The sequence below is a fragment of the Heptranchias perlo genome, chromosome 16, assembly GCF_035084215.1.
Source record: "Heptranchias perlo isolate sHepPer1 chromosome 16, sHepPer1.hap1, whole genome shotgun sequence".
Taxonomy (NCBI): domain Eukaryota; kingdom Metazoa; phylum Chordata; class Chondrichthyes; order Hexanchiformes; family Hexanchidae; genus Heptranchias; species Heptranchias perlo.
The window spans coordinates 66,242,401-66,257,279 of record NC_090340.1 but is presented as its reverse complement, the minus strand read 5'-3'; the positions used below and the strand labels follow the sequence as shown (position 1 = coordinate 66,257,279).

General features: G+C 43.6%; 1 protein-coding gene and 1 long non-coding RNA gene across 3 annotated transcripts in view; one reads left to right on the top strand and one right to left on the bottom strand.

Annotated features, from left to right (window-relative positions):
• Positions 1 to 14,879, top strand: part of LOC137333851 (aldo-keto reductase family 1 member B1-like) — a 61,856-nt gene that overhangs the window by 20,745 nt on the left and 26,232 nt on the right. The window contains exons 2-3 of the mRNA XM_067998240.1: positions 12,854 to 13,021; positions 13,529 to 13,645. Of these exons, the coding sequence (XP_067854341.1) occupies positions 12,854 to 13,021; positions 13,529 to 13,645 (285 nt within the window). The remainder of the gene's footprint in view (positions 1 to 12,853; positions 13,022 to 13,528; positions 13,646 to 14,879) is intronic.
• LOC137333854 (uncharacterized) overlaps positions 1 to 14,879 on the bottom strand; it is a 63,185-nt gene that overhangs the window by 39,093 nt on the left and 9,213 nt on the right. The gene's annotated exons all lie outside the window — the stretch shown is intronic.

Here is a 14,879-nt window from a genome sequence, read left to right as displayed (position 1 = left end):
ATAACGAGGGGGCATAGATTTAAGGTGAGAGGGGAGAGATACAAAAGGGTCCAGAGGGGCAATTTTTTCACTCAAAGGGTGGTGAGTGTCTGGAACGAGCTGCCAGAGGCAGTAGTAGAGGCGGGTACAATTTTGTCTTTTAAAAAGCATTTGGACAGTTACATGGGTAAGATGGGTATAGAGGGATATGGGCCAAGTGCAGGCAATTGGGACTAGCTTAGTGGTATAAACTGGGCGACATGGACATGTTGGGCCGAAGGGCCTGTTTCCATGTTGTAAACTTCTATGATTCTATTCTATAAGCAGGGTGTTCCCCAGCTCATCTCTGCTTTCCCCTCCTGCCCAACGAGTTTCGCCCGTTTCTCCTGCTCCCGACTCCACTCTGCCTGTGGGGTGACCACTTTCTGGAACTTAAGTTCCACAAACCTTTCCTCCTGTGTGGAGCAGAATGGGGTCAGCTGTCAGGCGAGGTCAGTGGGAGGGGTCAGTTGGGGATCAACTCCTTGGGTATCCTGTGGATGCAGCAAGCCCCCGTCATGCACCACACACAAAACTGGCTTTGTAATTACATTTCCCTAAATCTAACTCTTCGACCTTGGTTTCTAAATCTTGCCCAATTCTGTGAGATATTGCTGCATGTAATCCATTAATCCATTTACATGCAGTGAAGAGGGAGCTTTACTCTGTATCTAACCCATGGTGTACCTGTCATTAATGTATATCAAGAAAAGCAGTGGTCCTAGTACCGACCCCTGGGCAACACCACTGTACACCTCCCTCCAGTCCGAAAAACAACCGTTCACCACGACTCTCTGTTTCCCGTCACTTAGCCAATTTTGTATCCATGCTGCCACTGCCCCTTTTATTCCATGGGCTTCAACTTTGCTGACAAGCCGATTATGTGGCACTTTATCAAACGCCTTTTGGAAGTCCGTATACACAACATCAACCACATTGCCCCCATCAACCCTCACTATTACCTCATCAAAAAACTCAATCAGGTTAGTTGAACACGATTTGCCTTTAACAAATAGGTACGGTAGCGTAGTGGTTATGTTACTGGGCTAGTAATCCAGAGGCCTGGACTAAAATCCAGAGTCACGAGTTCAAATCCCGCCACGGCGGCTGGCGAATTTAAATTCAATTAATTAAATAAATAAAATCTGGAATTAAAATACTAGTATCAGTAATGGTGGCCATGAAACTACCGGATTGTCGTAAAAACCCATCTGGTTCACTAATGTCCTTTAGGGAAGGAAACCGGCCGTCCTTACCCGGTCTGGCCTATATGTGACTCCAGACCCACAGCAATGTGGTTGATTCTTAATTGCCCTCTTAGGGATGGGCAATAAATGCCGGCCTTGCCAGTGACGCCCACATCCCGTGAACGAATAAAAAAAAAAAATCCATGCTGGCTTTCCTTAATTAATCTGCACTTCTCCCAAGTGACTGTTAATTCTGTCCCGGATTATCGTTTCTAAAAGTTTCCCCACCACCGAGGTTAAACTGACTGGCCTGAAGTTGCTGGGTTTATCCTTACACCCTTTTTTGAACAAGTATCATAGAAATTTACAGCACAGAAGGAGGCCATTCGGCCCATCGTGTCCGTGCCGGACGAAAAAGAGCCACCCAGCCTAATCCCACTTTCAAGCTCTTGGTCCGTAGCCCTGTAGGTTACGGCACTTCAGGTGCACATCCAGGTACTTTTTAAATGTGATGAGGGTTTCTGCCTCTACCACCCTCTCAGGCAGTGAGTTCCAGACCCCCACCACCCTCTGGGTGAAAAAATTTCTCCTCAGCTCCCCTTTAATCCTTCTACCCTCTGCTAAGGGAAATAGGTCCTTCCTATCCACTCTATCTGGGCCCCTCATAATTTTGTACACCTCAATTAAATCTCCCCTCAGCCTCCTTTGTTCCAAAGAAAACAACTCCAGCCTATCCAATCTTTTCTCATAGAAACATAGAAAATAGGAGCAGGAGTAGGCCATTTGGCCCTTCGAGCCTGCTCCGCCATTCAATATGATCATGGCTGATCCTCTATCTCAATACCATATTCCCGCTCTCTCCCCATACCCCTTGATGCCTTTTGTGTCTAGAAATCTATCTAGCTCCTTCTTAAATATATTCAGTGACTTGGCCTCCACAGCTTTCTGTGGTAGAGAATTCCACAGGTTCACCACCCTCTGAGTGAAGAAATTTCTCATCTCAGTCCTAAATGTCCTACCCCATATCCTGAGACTGTGACCCCTCATTCTGGACCCCCCAGCCAGGGGAAACATCCTCCCTGCATCCAGTCTGTCTAGCCCTGTCAGAATTTTATATGTTTCAATGAGATCCCCTCTCATTCTTCTGAACTCGAGTGAATACAGGCCGAGTTGACCCAATCTCTCCTCATACGACAGTCCTGCCATCCCAGGAATCAGTCTGGTGAACCTTCGCTGCACTCCCTCCATGGCAAGTATATCCTTTCTTAGGTAAGGAGACCAAAACTGCACACAATACTCCAGGTGTGGTCTCACCAAGGCCCTGTATAATTGCAATAAGACATCCTTGCTCCTGTACTCAAATCCTCTTGCAATGAAGGCCAACATACCATTTGCTTTCCTAACTGCTTGCTGCATCTGCATGTTTGCTTTCAGTGACTGGTGTACAAGGTCACCCAGGTCCCTTTGTACATCAACATTTCCCAATCTATCACCATTTAAATAATACTCTGCCTTTCTGTTTTTCCTTCCAAAGTGGATAACTTCACATTTATCCACAATATACTGCATCTGACATGTATTTGCCCATTCACTCAACTTGTCTAAATCGCCTTGAAGCTCTTTGCATCCTCCTCACAACTCACAATCCCACCTAGTTTTGTGTTGTCAGCAAACTTGTAAATATTACATTTGGTTCCCTCATCCAAATCGTTGATATATATTGTGAATAGCTGGGGCCCAAGCACTGATCCTTGCGGTACCCCACTAGTCACTGCCTGCCACCCCGAAAAAGACCCTTTTATTCCTACTCTCTGTTTCCTGTCAACCAATTTTCAATCCATGCCAGTATATTAATTTTGCACACTAACCTCTTATGTGGGATTTTATCAAAGGCCTTCTGAAAATCGAAATACACCACATCCACTGGTTCTCCCCTATCTATTCTACCAGTTACATCCTCAAAAAACTGCAGTAGGTTTATCAAACATGATTTCCCTTTCATAAATCCATGTTGACTTTGTCTAATCCCGTTGATATTTTCTAAGTGTTCTGTTATCACATCCTTTATAATAGACACTAGCATTTTCCCTACTACTGATGTTAGGCTAACCGGTCTGTAATTCCCTGTTTTCTCTCCCTCCTTTTTTAAATAGTGGGGTTACATTTGCCACCCTCCAATCTGTAGGAACGGTTCCATAATCTATAGAATTTTGGAAGATGACCACTAATGCATCCACTATTTCCATGGCTACCTCTTTTACTGGGATGCAGATTATCAGGCCCTGGGGACTTATCGGCTTTCAGTCCCATTAATTTCTCCAGCACTTTTTTTTACTAATACTAATTTCCTTTAATTCCTCCTTCTCACTAGTCCCTTGATTCCCTCACATTTCTGGGAAATTATTTGTGTCCTCTTCCGTGAAGACAGAACCAAAGTATTTGTTTAATTGCTCTGCCATTTCCTTGTTCCCAATTATAAATTCTCCCGTTTCTGACTGTAAGGGACCTACATTTGTCTTCACTAATCTTTTTCTTTTTACATACTTGTAGAAGCTTTTACAGTCCACTTTTATGTTCCTTACAAGTTTACTTTCATACTCTATTTTTCCCCTCTTAATCAATCTCTTGGTCCTTTTTTGCTGAATTCTAAACTGCTCCCAATCCTCAGGCTTGCTACTTTTTCAGGCAACTTTATATGACTCCTCTTTGGATCTGATACCATCCTTAATTTCTTTTGTTAGCCTTGGTTGGGCCGCTTTTCCTTTTGTGTTTTTGCACCAGAATGAAATGTATAACTGTTGCAATTCATGCATTCGTTCCTTAAATGTTAGCCATTGCCTATCCACTGTAATGCCTTTTAATGAAGCTTCCCAATCTATCATAGCCTCATACCTTTGTAGTTTCCTTTGTTTAGATTTAGATTTCTCATAGCTGAAATTCTCCTGGCAACATCCTCATAAATCTCCTCTGTACCCTCTCTAGTGCAATCGCATCTTTCCTGTAATGTGGTGACCAGAACTGTACACAGTACTCAAGTGTGGCCTAACTAGTGTTTTATACCGTTCTAGCATAACCTCCCTGCTCTTATATTCTATGCTTCGGTTAATAAAGGAAAGCATTCCATATGTCTTTTTAACCACCTTATCTACCTGTCCTGCTACCTTCAAGGATCTGTGGACATGCACTCCAAGGTCCCTTTGTCCCTCTACACCTCTCAGTATCCTCCCATTTATTGTGTACTCCCTTGCCTTGTTTGCCCTCCCCAAATGCATTACTTCACACTTCTCTGGATTGAATTCCATTTGCCACTTTTCTGCCCACCTGACCAGTCCATTGATATCTTCCTGCAGTCTACAGCTTTCCTCCTCACTATCGACCACAAGGCCAATTTTTATATCATCTGCAAACTTCTTGATCAAGCCCCCCACATTCAAGTCCAAATTATTGATATATTCCTCAAAAAGCAAGGGACCTAGTACTGAGCCTTGCGGAACCCCACTGGAAACAGCCTTCCAGTCGCATAAACAACCATCGACCATTACCCTTTGCTTCCTGCCACTGAGCCAGTTTTGGATCTAACTCGACACTTTCCCTTGGATCCCATGGGCTTTTACTTTTCTGACCTGTCTGCCATGTGGGACCTTGCAAAAGCCTTGCTAAAATCCATGTACACTACATCATATGTGTTACCCTCATCGACCCTCCTTGTTACCTGCTCAAAAAATTCAATCAAGTTAGTCAGACACGACCGTCCCTTAACAAATCCATGCTGACTGTCCTTGATTAACCCGTGCCTTTCTAAATGATGATTTATGCTGTCCCTCAGAATTGATTCCAATAATTTGCTCACCACCGAGGTTAGGCTGACTGGCCTGTAATTGCTCGGTCTATCTCTTTCTCCCTTTTTAAACAACAGTACAACGTTAGCAGTCCTCCAATCCTCCGGCACCACGCCTGTATCCAGGGAGGATTGGAAAATGATGGTCAGAGCCTCCGCTATTTCCTCCCTTGCTTCTCTTAACAGCCTGGGATACATTTCATCCAGGCCTGGCGATTTATCTACTTTCAAAGATGCTAATCCCCTTAATGCTTCCTCTCTCACTATGTTTATCCCATCCAATATTTCACACTCCTCCTCCTCAACTACAATCTCTGCATCATCTCCCTCTTTTGTGAAGCCAGATGCAAAGTATTCATTAAGAACCATACCCACATCTTCCGCCTCTACGCATAGGTTACTTTTTTGGTCTCTAATAGGCTCTGCACTTTCCTCAGTTATCCTCTTGTTCTTTATGTATTTATAAAACATTTTTGGGTTTTCTTTAATTTTACTTGCCAATATTTTTTCATTCCCTCTCTTTGCTTTCCTAATTTCCTTTTTAATTTCACCCCTGCACTTTCTATACTTCTCTAGGCTTTCTGCAGTATTGAGCTCTTGGTGTCTGACATAAGCTTCCCTTTTTTGCCTGATCTTACCCTGTATGCTCCTTGTCATCCAGGGGGCTCTAGATTTGGCAGTCCCACCTTTTTTCTTTGTGGGAACATGTTTACTCTGAACCCTTTGAATCTCCCCCTTGAATGCCTCCCACTGCTCTGACACTGATTTACCTTCAAGTTGCTGTTTCCAGTCCACTTTTGCTAAATCACTTCTCAGCTTAGTAAAATTGGCCTTTCCACAATTTAAAACTTTTACTCCTGTTCTATCTTTGTCCTTTTCCATAACAATGCTAAATCTAACTGTATTATGATCACTCCCACCAAAATGCTCTCCCACTGATACTCCTTCCACCTGCCCAGCTTCATTCCCTAAAACTAAATCCAGAACTGCCCCCCCTCTTGTTGGACTTGCTACGTATTGGCTAAAAAAGTTCTTCTGAAAGCAGTTTAAGAATTAGGCGCCCGATTATACCTTTTGCACTGTTTGTATCCCAGTTAATATTAGGGTAGTTGAAATCCCCTACTATTACTGCCCTATTGTTTTTGCACTTCTCAGAAATTTGCCTACATATTTGCTCTTCTATCTCCCTCTGACTGTTGGGGGGTCTATAGTACACTCCCAGCAGCGTGACTGCCCGTTTTCTGTTCTTTAGCTCAACCCATATGGACTCATATGATGATCCTTCTAATATATCATCCCTCCTTACGGCCGTAATTGTTTCTTTAACCAATATTGCAACTCCCCTCCTTTTATATCCCCCTCTCTATCTCATCTGAAAACCCTGACGAGCTGCCAGTCCTGCCCTGTTTAAGCCATGTTTCTGTAATAGCTAAGATATCGTACTGCCACATGTCTATCTGTGCCCTCAGCTCATCTGCCTTATTACTATACTCCTAGCATTGAGGTAAATACCATTAAGCACCGCCAAACTCCTTTGTTGTCTACTTTCTAATCCTGGTTTCCTCTGCCTTCCAAACTCACTAATTTTCTGCCTTCCATTTCCAGCTCTGCTTCTCTCCCATCTGAATCTAAGCTCAGGTTCCCATTCCCCTGCCAAGCTAGTTTAAACCCTCCCCAACAGCAGTAGCAAACCTCCCCGCGATGATATTGGTCCTGGCCCTGTTGAGGTGCAACCCGTCCGTCTTGTACAGGTCCCACCTCCCCCCGAACCGGTCCCAATGCCCCATGAATCTAAAGCCCTCCCTCCTGTACCATCTCTCCAGCCACGCATTCATTTTCTCTATCCTGTTTCTATACTCGCTAGCGCGTGGCACCAGGAGCAACCTGGAGATTACTACCTTTGAGGTATCTAACCCAGCCTGCACCTGCCATGGGAGTGTTTGATGGGACAGTGTAGAGGGAGCTTTACTCTGTATCTAACCCTGTACCTGCCCTGGGAATGTGTGATGGGACAGTGTAGAGGGAGCTTTACTCTGTATCAAACCCTGTACCTGCCCTGGGAGTGTTTGATGGGACAGTGTAGAGGGAGCTTTACTCTGTATCTAACCCGTGCTGTACCTAGAATCATAGAATCATAGAAGTTTACAACATGGAAACAGGCCCTTCGGCCCAACATGTCCATGTCGCCCAGTTTATACCACTAAGCTAGTCCCAATTGCCTGCACTTGGCCCATATCCCTCTATACCCATCTTACCCTTGTAACTGTCCAAATGCTTTTTAAAAGACAAAACTGTACCCCCCTCTACTACTGCCTCTGGCAGCTCGTTCCAGACACTCACCACCCTTTGAGTGAAAAAATTGCCCCTCTGGACCCTTTTGTATCTCTCCCCTCTCACCTTAAATCTATGCCCCCTTGTTATAGACTCCCCTACCTTTGGGAAAAGATTTTGACTACCTACCTTATCTATGCCCCTCATTATTTTATAGACTTCTATAAGATCACCCCGAAACCTCCTACTCTCCAGAGAAAAAAGTCTTAGCCTATCCAACCTCTCCCCATAAGTCAAACCATCAAGTCCCGGTAGCATCCTCGTAAATCTCTTCTGCACTCTTTCTAGTTTAATAATATCCTTTCTATAATAGGGTGACCAGAACTGTACACAGTATTCCAAGTGTGGCCTAACTAATGTCTTGTACAACTTCAACAAGACATCCCAACTCCTGTATTCAATGTTCTGACCAATGAAACCAAGCATGCTGAATGCCTTCTTCACCACCCTATCCACCTGTGACTCCACTTTCATGGAGCTATGAACCTGTACTCCTAGATCTCTTTGTTCTATAACTCTCCCCAACGCCCTACCATTAACGGAGTAGGTCCTGGCCCGATTTGATCTACCAAAATGCATCACCTCACATTTATCTAAATTAAACTCCATCTGCCATTCATCGGCCCACTGGCCCAATTTATCAAGATCCCGTTGCAATCCTAGATAACCGTCTTCACTGTCCACAATGCCACCTGCTCTGGGAGTGTTTGATGGGACAGTGTAGAGGGAGCTTTACTCTGTATCTAACTCGTGCTGTACCTGCCCTGGGAGTGTTTGATGGGACAGTGTAGAGGGAGCTTTACTCTGTATCTAACCCGTGCTGTACCTGCCCTGGGAGTGTTTGATGGGACAGTGTAGAGGGAGCTTTACTCTGTATCTAACCCTGTACCTACTCTGGGAGTGTTTGATGGGACAGTGTAGAGGGAGCTTTACATCGAGCCACATCAAAACTACGGCACAGAAAAAGGCTATTTGGCCCAACAAGTCAATGCCGGTGTTTATGCTCCACACGAGCCTCCTCCCTCCCTACTTCATCTCACCCTATCAGCAAATCCTTCTATTTCTTTCTCCCTCATGTTTATCCAGCTTCCCCTTAAATGCATCCATGCTATTTGCCTCAACTACAACTATTCCTTGTGGTAGTGAGTTCCACATTCTCACCATTCTCTTGGTAAAGAAGTTTCTCCTGAGTTCCTTATTGGATTTATTAGTGACTATTTTATATTTAAGTCCTCTAGTTTTGGACTCCCCACAAGTGGAAACATATTCTCTACGTCTACCCTATCGAACCCTATTATTATCTTAAAGACCTCTAACAGGTCACCCCTCAGCCATCTCTTTTCTAGTAAAAGGAGTCCCAGCCTATTCAGCCTTTCCTGTTAAGGATATCCTCTCAGTTCTGGTATCATCCAGTGAATCTTTTTTGCACCCTCTGCAGTGCCTCTATATCCTTTTTATAATATGGAGACCAGAACTGTGCACAATACTCCAAATGTGGTCCAACCAAGGTTCTATACAAGTTTAACATAACTTCTCTGCTTTTCAAATCTATCCCTCTAGAAATGGACCCCAGTGCTTGGTTTGTCTTTTTTATGGCCTTATTAACCTGCGTCACTACTTTGTGATTTGTGTATCTGTACCCCAAGATCCCATTGTCCTCTACCCCATTCAGACTCTTATCCAAGAAGTATGTGGCCTCCTTATTCTTCCTACCAAAATGCATCACCTCACACTTATCTATATTGCATAAGAACATAAGAAATAGGAGCAGGAGTAGGCCATACGGCCCCTCAAGCCTGTTCCACCATTCAATAAGATCACGGCTGATCTTTGACCTCAACTCCACTTTCCTGCCCGATCCCCATATCCCTTGATTCCCCTAGAGTCCAAAAATCTATCCATCTCAGCCATGAATATATTCAGTGACTCAGCATCCACAGCCCTCTGGGGTAGAGAATTCCAAAGATTCACAACCCTCTGCGTGAAGAAATTCCTCCTCATCTTAGTCTTGAATGGCCGACCCCATATCCTGCGTTTATGCCTCCTAGTTCTAGACTCTCCAGCCAGGGGAAACAATCTCTCATCCTCTATCCTGTGAAGCCCCCTCATAATCTTTTATGTTTAAATGAGATCACCTCTCATTCTTCTAAAACTCCAGAAAGTACAGGCCCATTCTACTCAACCTCTCTTCACAGGACAACCCTCTCATCCCAGGAATCAATCTAGTGAACCTTTGCTGCACCGTTCCAGAGTCTAGAGAATTTTGGAAGATCATAACCAATGCATCCACTATCTCTGCAGCCACCTCTTTTAGAACCCTAGGATGTAGGCCATCAGATCCAAGGGATTTGTCAGCTTTTAGTCCCATTATTTTGTCCAGTACTTTTTCTCTAGTGATATTAATTGTTTTAGGTTCCTCACTCTCATTTACCACTTGGTTCCCATTATTTTTGGTATGCTTTTGTGTCTTCTACTGTGAAGACAGATACAAAATATTTGTTTAATGTCTCTGCCATTTCTTGATTCCCCATAATCATTTCTCCTGTCTCAGCCTCTAAGAGACCAATGTTTACTTTTGCTACTCTCTCCCTTTTTACATACTTGTAGAAGCTCTTACAATCTGTTTTTATATTTCTTGCTAGTTTACTTTCATATTCTATTTTCTCCCTTTTCTTATCTTTTGTTGGTTTCTAAAACTCTCCCAATCCCCAGGCTTATAACTCTTCTTGGCAACATTATAAGCCTCTTCTTTCAATCTAATACTCAGCTTAACTTCTTTAGTTAGCCACGGGTGGATCACTTTTCCCGTGGAGTTTTTATTTTTCAATGGAATGTATATTTGTTGAGAATATTGAAATATTCCTTTAAACGTTTTCCATTGCTTTTCAACTGTCAAACCCTTTAATTTAATTTCCCAATCTACCTTTGACAACTTGCCCCTCATACCTATGTAATTGCCTTTATTTAAGTTTAAGACTCTAGTTTCTGACTTAAGTATGTTACTTTCAGACGTAATGTGAAATTCATATTATGATCGCTCTTCCCCAGAGGTTCTTTTACTGTGAGATTACTAATTAACCCTATCTCATTATACAATACAAAATCTAGAATAGCCTGTTCCCTGGTTGGTTCCATGATGTATTGCTCCAGGAAACCGTCTTGAATTCATTTCATGAACTTGTCCTCCAAACTACCTTTGCCAATTTGATTTGCCTAGTCTATATGAAGATTAAAGTCCCCCATGATTACTTTTGTTACAAGCTGCTATTATTTCATGATTAATACTCTGTCCAACAGTATAACTTCTATTAGGGGCCTATAGACTACTCCCACCAGTGTTTTCTGCCCCTTGTTATTTCTTATTTCCACCCAGACCGATTCCACTTCCTGATCTTCCGAGCCAAGATCCTTTCTCACCACTGTCCTTATCTCATCCTTTATTATCAGGGTTACACCCCCTCCCTTTCCATTCTGCCTGTCTTTTCTAAATGTCATGTACCCTGGAAAATTTAGTTCCCAACCTTGGTCATTTTGCGACCATGTCTCTGTAATGGCGATTAGATCAAACCCATTTGTCTCTATTTGTGCCATTAATTCATCTATCTTGTTAAATGCTCCATGCATTCAGATAAAGAGCCTTAAATTTTGACTTTTTACCATTTTTTCCTGCTTTGAACTTACTTGTTGTTGCATTATTATTGGTAAACTCTCTGTCCCTTCCTGCCACACTCTGCTTATCTTTACCCAAATCACTACACTGTTCTGTTGTCTTAAGTTTTCTCATTAGATTTCTAAATTTCCCCTCACCTGACTCCTCCACCTTTCAGTTTAAAACCCAATTACAGCCCTAGTTATTCGATTTGCCAGGACGCTGGGCCCAGCCTGGTTTAAGTGGAGCCCGTCCCAACGGAACAGCTCCCTCTTTCCCCAGTACTGGTTCCAGTGCCCCATGAATTGAAACCCCTGTCTCCCACACCACTCTTAAGCCATGCATTTAACTCTCTGTTCTGCTTGTCCCAATGCCAATTTGCATATGGCTCAGATAGTAATCCAGAGACCTTTTGAGGTTCTGCTTATTAATTTAGACCCTAGCTCCTCAAACTGTCTCAGCAGAACCTCATTCCTAGTTCTACCTATGTCGTTGCTTCTTATGTGGACCATGACAACTGGATCCTCCCCCTCATGCTCCAGGTTCTTTTCCAGCAGCGAGGAGATGTCCTTAACCCTGGCACAGGACAGACAACACAGCCCTCGGGACTCCCGGTCGCGACTACAGAGAACAGTATCTGTCCCCCTGACTATACATTCCTTTTAACTCCTCCCACTTGAATGGCCTCCTGTACCACAGTGCTGTGGTCAGTTTGCCCATCCTCCCTGCAGTCTTTGTTCTCATCCACATAGGTAGCAAGTACCTTGTACCTTTTAGACGAGGTCAAGTACTGAGGCTCCTCCATCACTGGATCCTGGGTCCCATACCTGCCTGACCCGCAGTCACATCCTCCTGTCTCTGACCACTGAATGAATCTAAAGTACTACCAATTCTAAGGGATGTGACTGCCTCCTGGGTCAGAGTGTCCAGGTAACTCTCCCCTCCCTGATGTATCACAATATCTGTAGCTCGGACTCCAGCTCAACAACTCTGAGCTGAAGTTTCTCGATATTGAAATTAATTTGCCAATTATACACCCATTCTGCAAGTTTATTAATGTCTTCTTGCATTTTGCCGCATTCTCCCTTTGTATTAATTATACCCCCCAATTTGGTGTCGTCTGCAAATTTTGAAATTGTATTTCCGATTCCTGAGTCCAAATCGTTGATGTAAATTGTGAACAACAGTGGTCCCAGCACCGATCCCTGTGGAACACCACTTCCCATCTTTTGCCAGTCTGAGTAACTACCCTTAACCCCTACTATCACTTTACTCTGTATCTAACCCGTGCTGTACCTGCCCTGGGAGTGTTTGATGGGACAGTGTAGAGGGAGCTTTACTCTGTATCTAACCCTGTACCTGCCCTGGGAGTGTTTGACGGGACATTGTAGAGGGAGCTTTACTCTGTATCTAACCCGTGCTGACCACAATGTAACTGAGGAGGGCTGAAAGAGGCTAAGATTTCTGCCCTGGTGCCCCTCAGTGTGTATTGTGTTGGTGTCTGTCTGGCATGAAATAAGTGCAAGCTGCCAGCAGTAAATTAACATATTTACATGAGGACCTTATTGCCCTGACTCTAATTTGCTGATAAGTGCAGCCTACTTATTTATTCGGGGATGAGGGTCGGCTTGGGTTGGGTTGGGGTCATGGTCAGGGTTTGAGTGGGCTGTACCTCGGCTGCTCCCTTTGTACCATCACCCACCTCCTGTCAGCCCTGGTTGCATGTTGTCTGCACTCTTGGCACCGATGGTTAGGATTTCTTGACCATTTGTCATTTTTTGCTAGTTTTCTGCTGCCCAGGCTGATTTCTGGAGTATTTGTTTTGTACAGTCAGAGCCTGGAGAGGTGGGTGAGGCTGTTTCCGTTGCTATCGATGCTGGTTACAGGCACGTTGATGGAGCTTATTCATACAGGAATGAGGCAGAGGTGGGGGCTGCCCTCAAGAAGAAGATTGATGAAGGAGTGGTTACAAGAAACGACTTGTTCATAGTGAGTAAAGTAAGTGTTAGTCGCACATCTGTGTATTTCAGTCCATTGATTTTAAAAATTCAGCAGCTCATTGACTATCAGCAGATGTTCCAATGCAGTAAGGGATGTGTTTACCAGCAATAGTGAGTGATTTGTAGGTGTAAGATAGCTGAGTCGTGGTTGTGCATTCTTGTGTTTCACACCAGGACCAAACACTAAGTGAGTACTAGTCCCAGTTTGACCAAACACTGCAACAATGAACCTGAATTTATTATAATACAATATTGGTGGTGATGTTTGAGGTCAGTGAAATGGGACTCAGATAAGCGTCAGTTCCATCTGCTTTTGGACAGGACAGTTAACAGGGGAGCCTTTTGCAAAAGCTGAATTATAAATAGCGCTGTCTAAAAACTGCTCATTGTTCTTAAACTCCAAGTAGGAAGTGAAACTTGTAGCTAGAATTCGACAGGCCTGCAGTAGGTTAATGTTCTGTATGTACAGATCCAGATGTTCCATAAGTTGTGTTCTCTCTTCCAGCTGTGGTGCACATTCCATGCTCCGGAGGATGTGAAGCAGAGTTTGATGGAAACTCTCTCTGACTTGCAGCTTACTTACCTGGACCTCTACCTCATCCACTTTCCTGTTGGGTTCCAGGCAAGTTCAGTTACTGTGAAATCACAGTGCAGTCAGTCACTGTCTAACCTTTCACCTCAATCTTAACCCAGGACATCTTAACCTTTCACATACTTGACCCAGGATACTAGTTGAAGGGGAGCACATTGCGCTATCATTGCAGAGAATTGTAAACAATTTTACAACACCAAGTTATAGTCCAGCAATTTTATTTTAAATTCACAAGCTTTCGGAGATTTTCTCCTTCCTCAGGCAAATGTTTGCCTGAGGAAGGAGAAAACATTTGCCTGAGGAAGGAGAAAATCTCCGAAAGCTTGTGAATTTAAAATAAAATTGCTGGACTATAACTTGGTGTTGTAAAATTGTTTACAATTGTCAACCCCAGTCCATCACCGGCATCTCCACATCATTGCAGAGAATGGGAGTGTTCAGAACACGGAGCAGTGAGATGCTTTCTGTGGAGGTATGGGATTGATTGTGAGCGGTAGGGGATTCTATATGAGGAGAAGCTGGTCCCCTTCTCATCGAGTCCAGTGCGGTCCTGTCCATTTGTCCAGTTGTCCATCCCAGGGGTGAAATGTTTGTTGTTTCTGTAATTCTCTGCAGCCTGTTTCCAAAGGGTAACAGCGCTGGCAGCTGGTGAGACAGTGAATTGCAGCCTTCAATTTAAACCATTCATTCCAAAAACTCACTCAAATTTGCGAGGATCATTTAAATTAACTTAATTTTCTTAATCTTCATGATTCTTTCTACAAACTAGCAATAGCTTTGTGTGAAATTAAGTTTTTATTTAGATGAATAGGACAATGGAGATAAAGATCTTATCTCAGATAAAGATGAGTCTATTGTGGGCAGCTCACTCCCATGGAACGAATCCATGCAGGAATCAGCATTTTCAGGAAAGGGCATGGGGGGAGAGAAAATCATCCTTTCATTGATTCTAAACACAGCTATCGTATCTCCCCATAATCTGTGTTGTTCCAATGAAGAAAGACTCCATTTTCAAGTCTTTCTTTGTATTTGTATTTCCCACATTGTGAATCTGTGCTGTCCCCTGTCTAAAGTCTCGATATCCTTCCTATAGTGTGGAGCCCAAGACTGCACACCGTCCTCTCACTGAGGCCTTAAGGTTTCAAACAGGCTCATTATAACTTCTGGACTTTTATATTCTACACCTCGAGATAAAACCTAGAATTCCATTAGCTTTTTGTTTTACACCCTTATCAACCAGAGGGGCTGCGTTTAATGTCCCCCC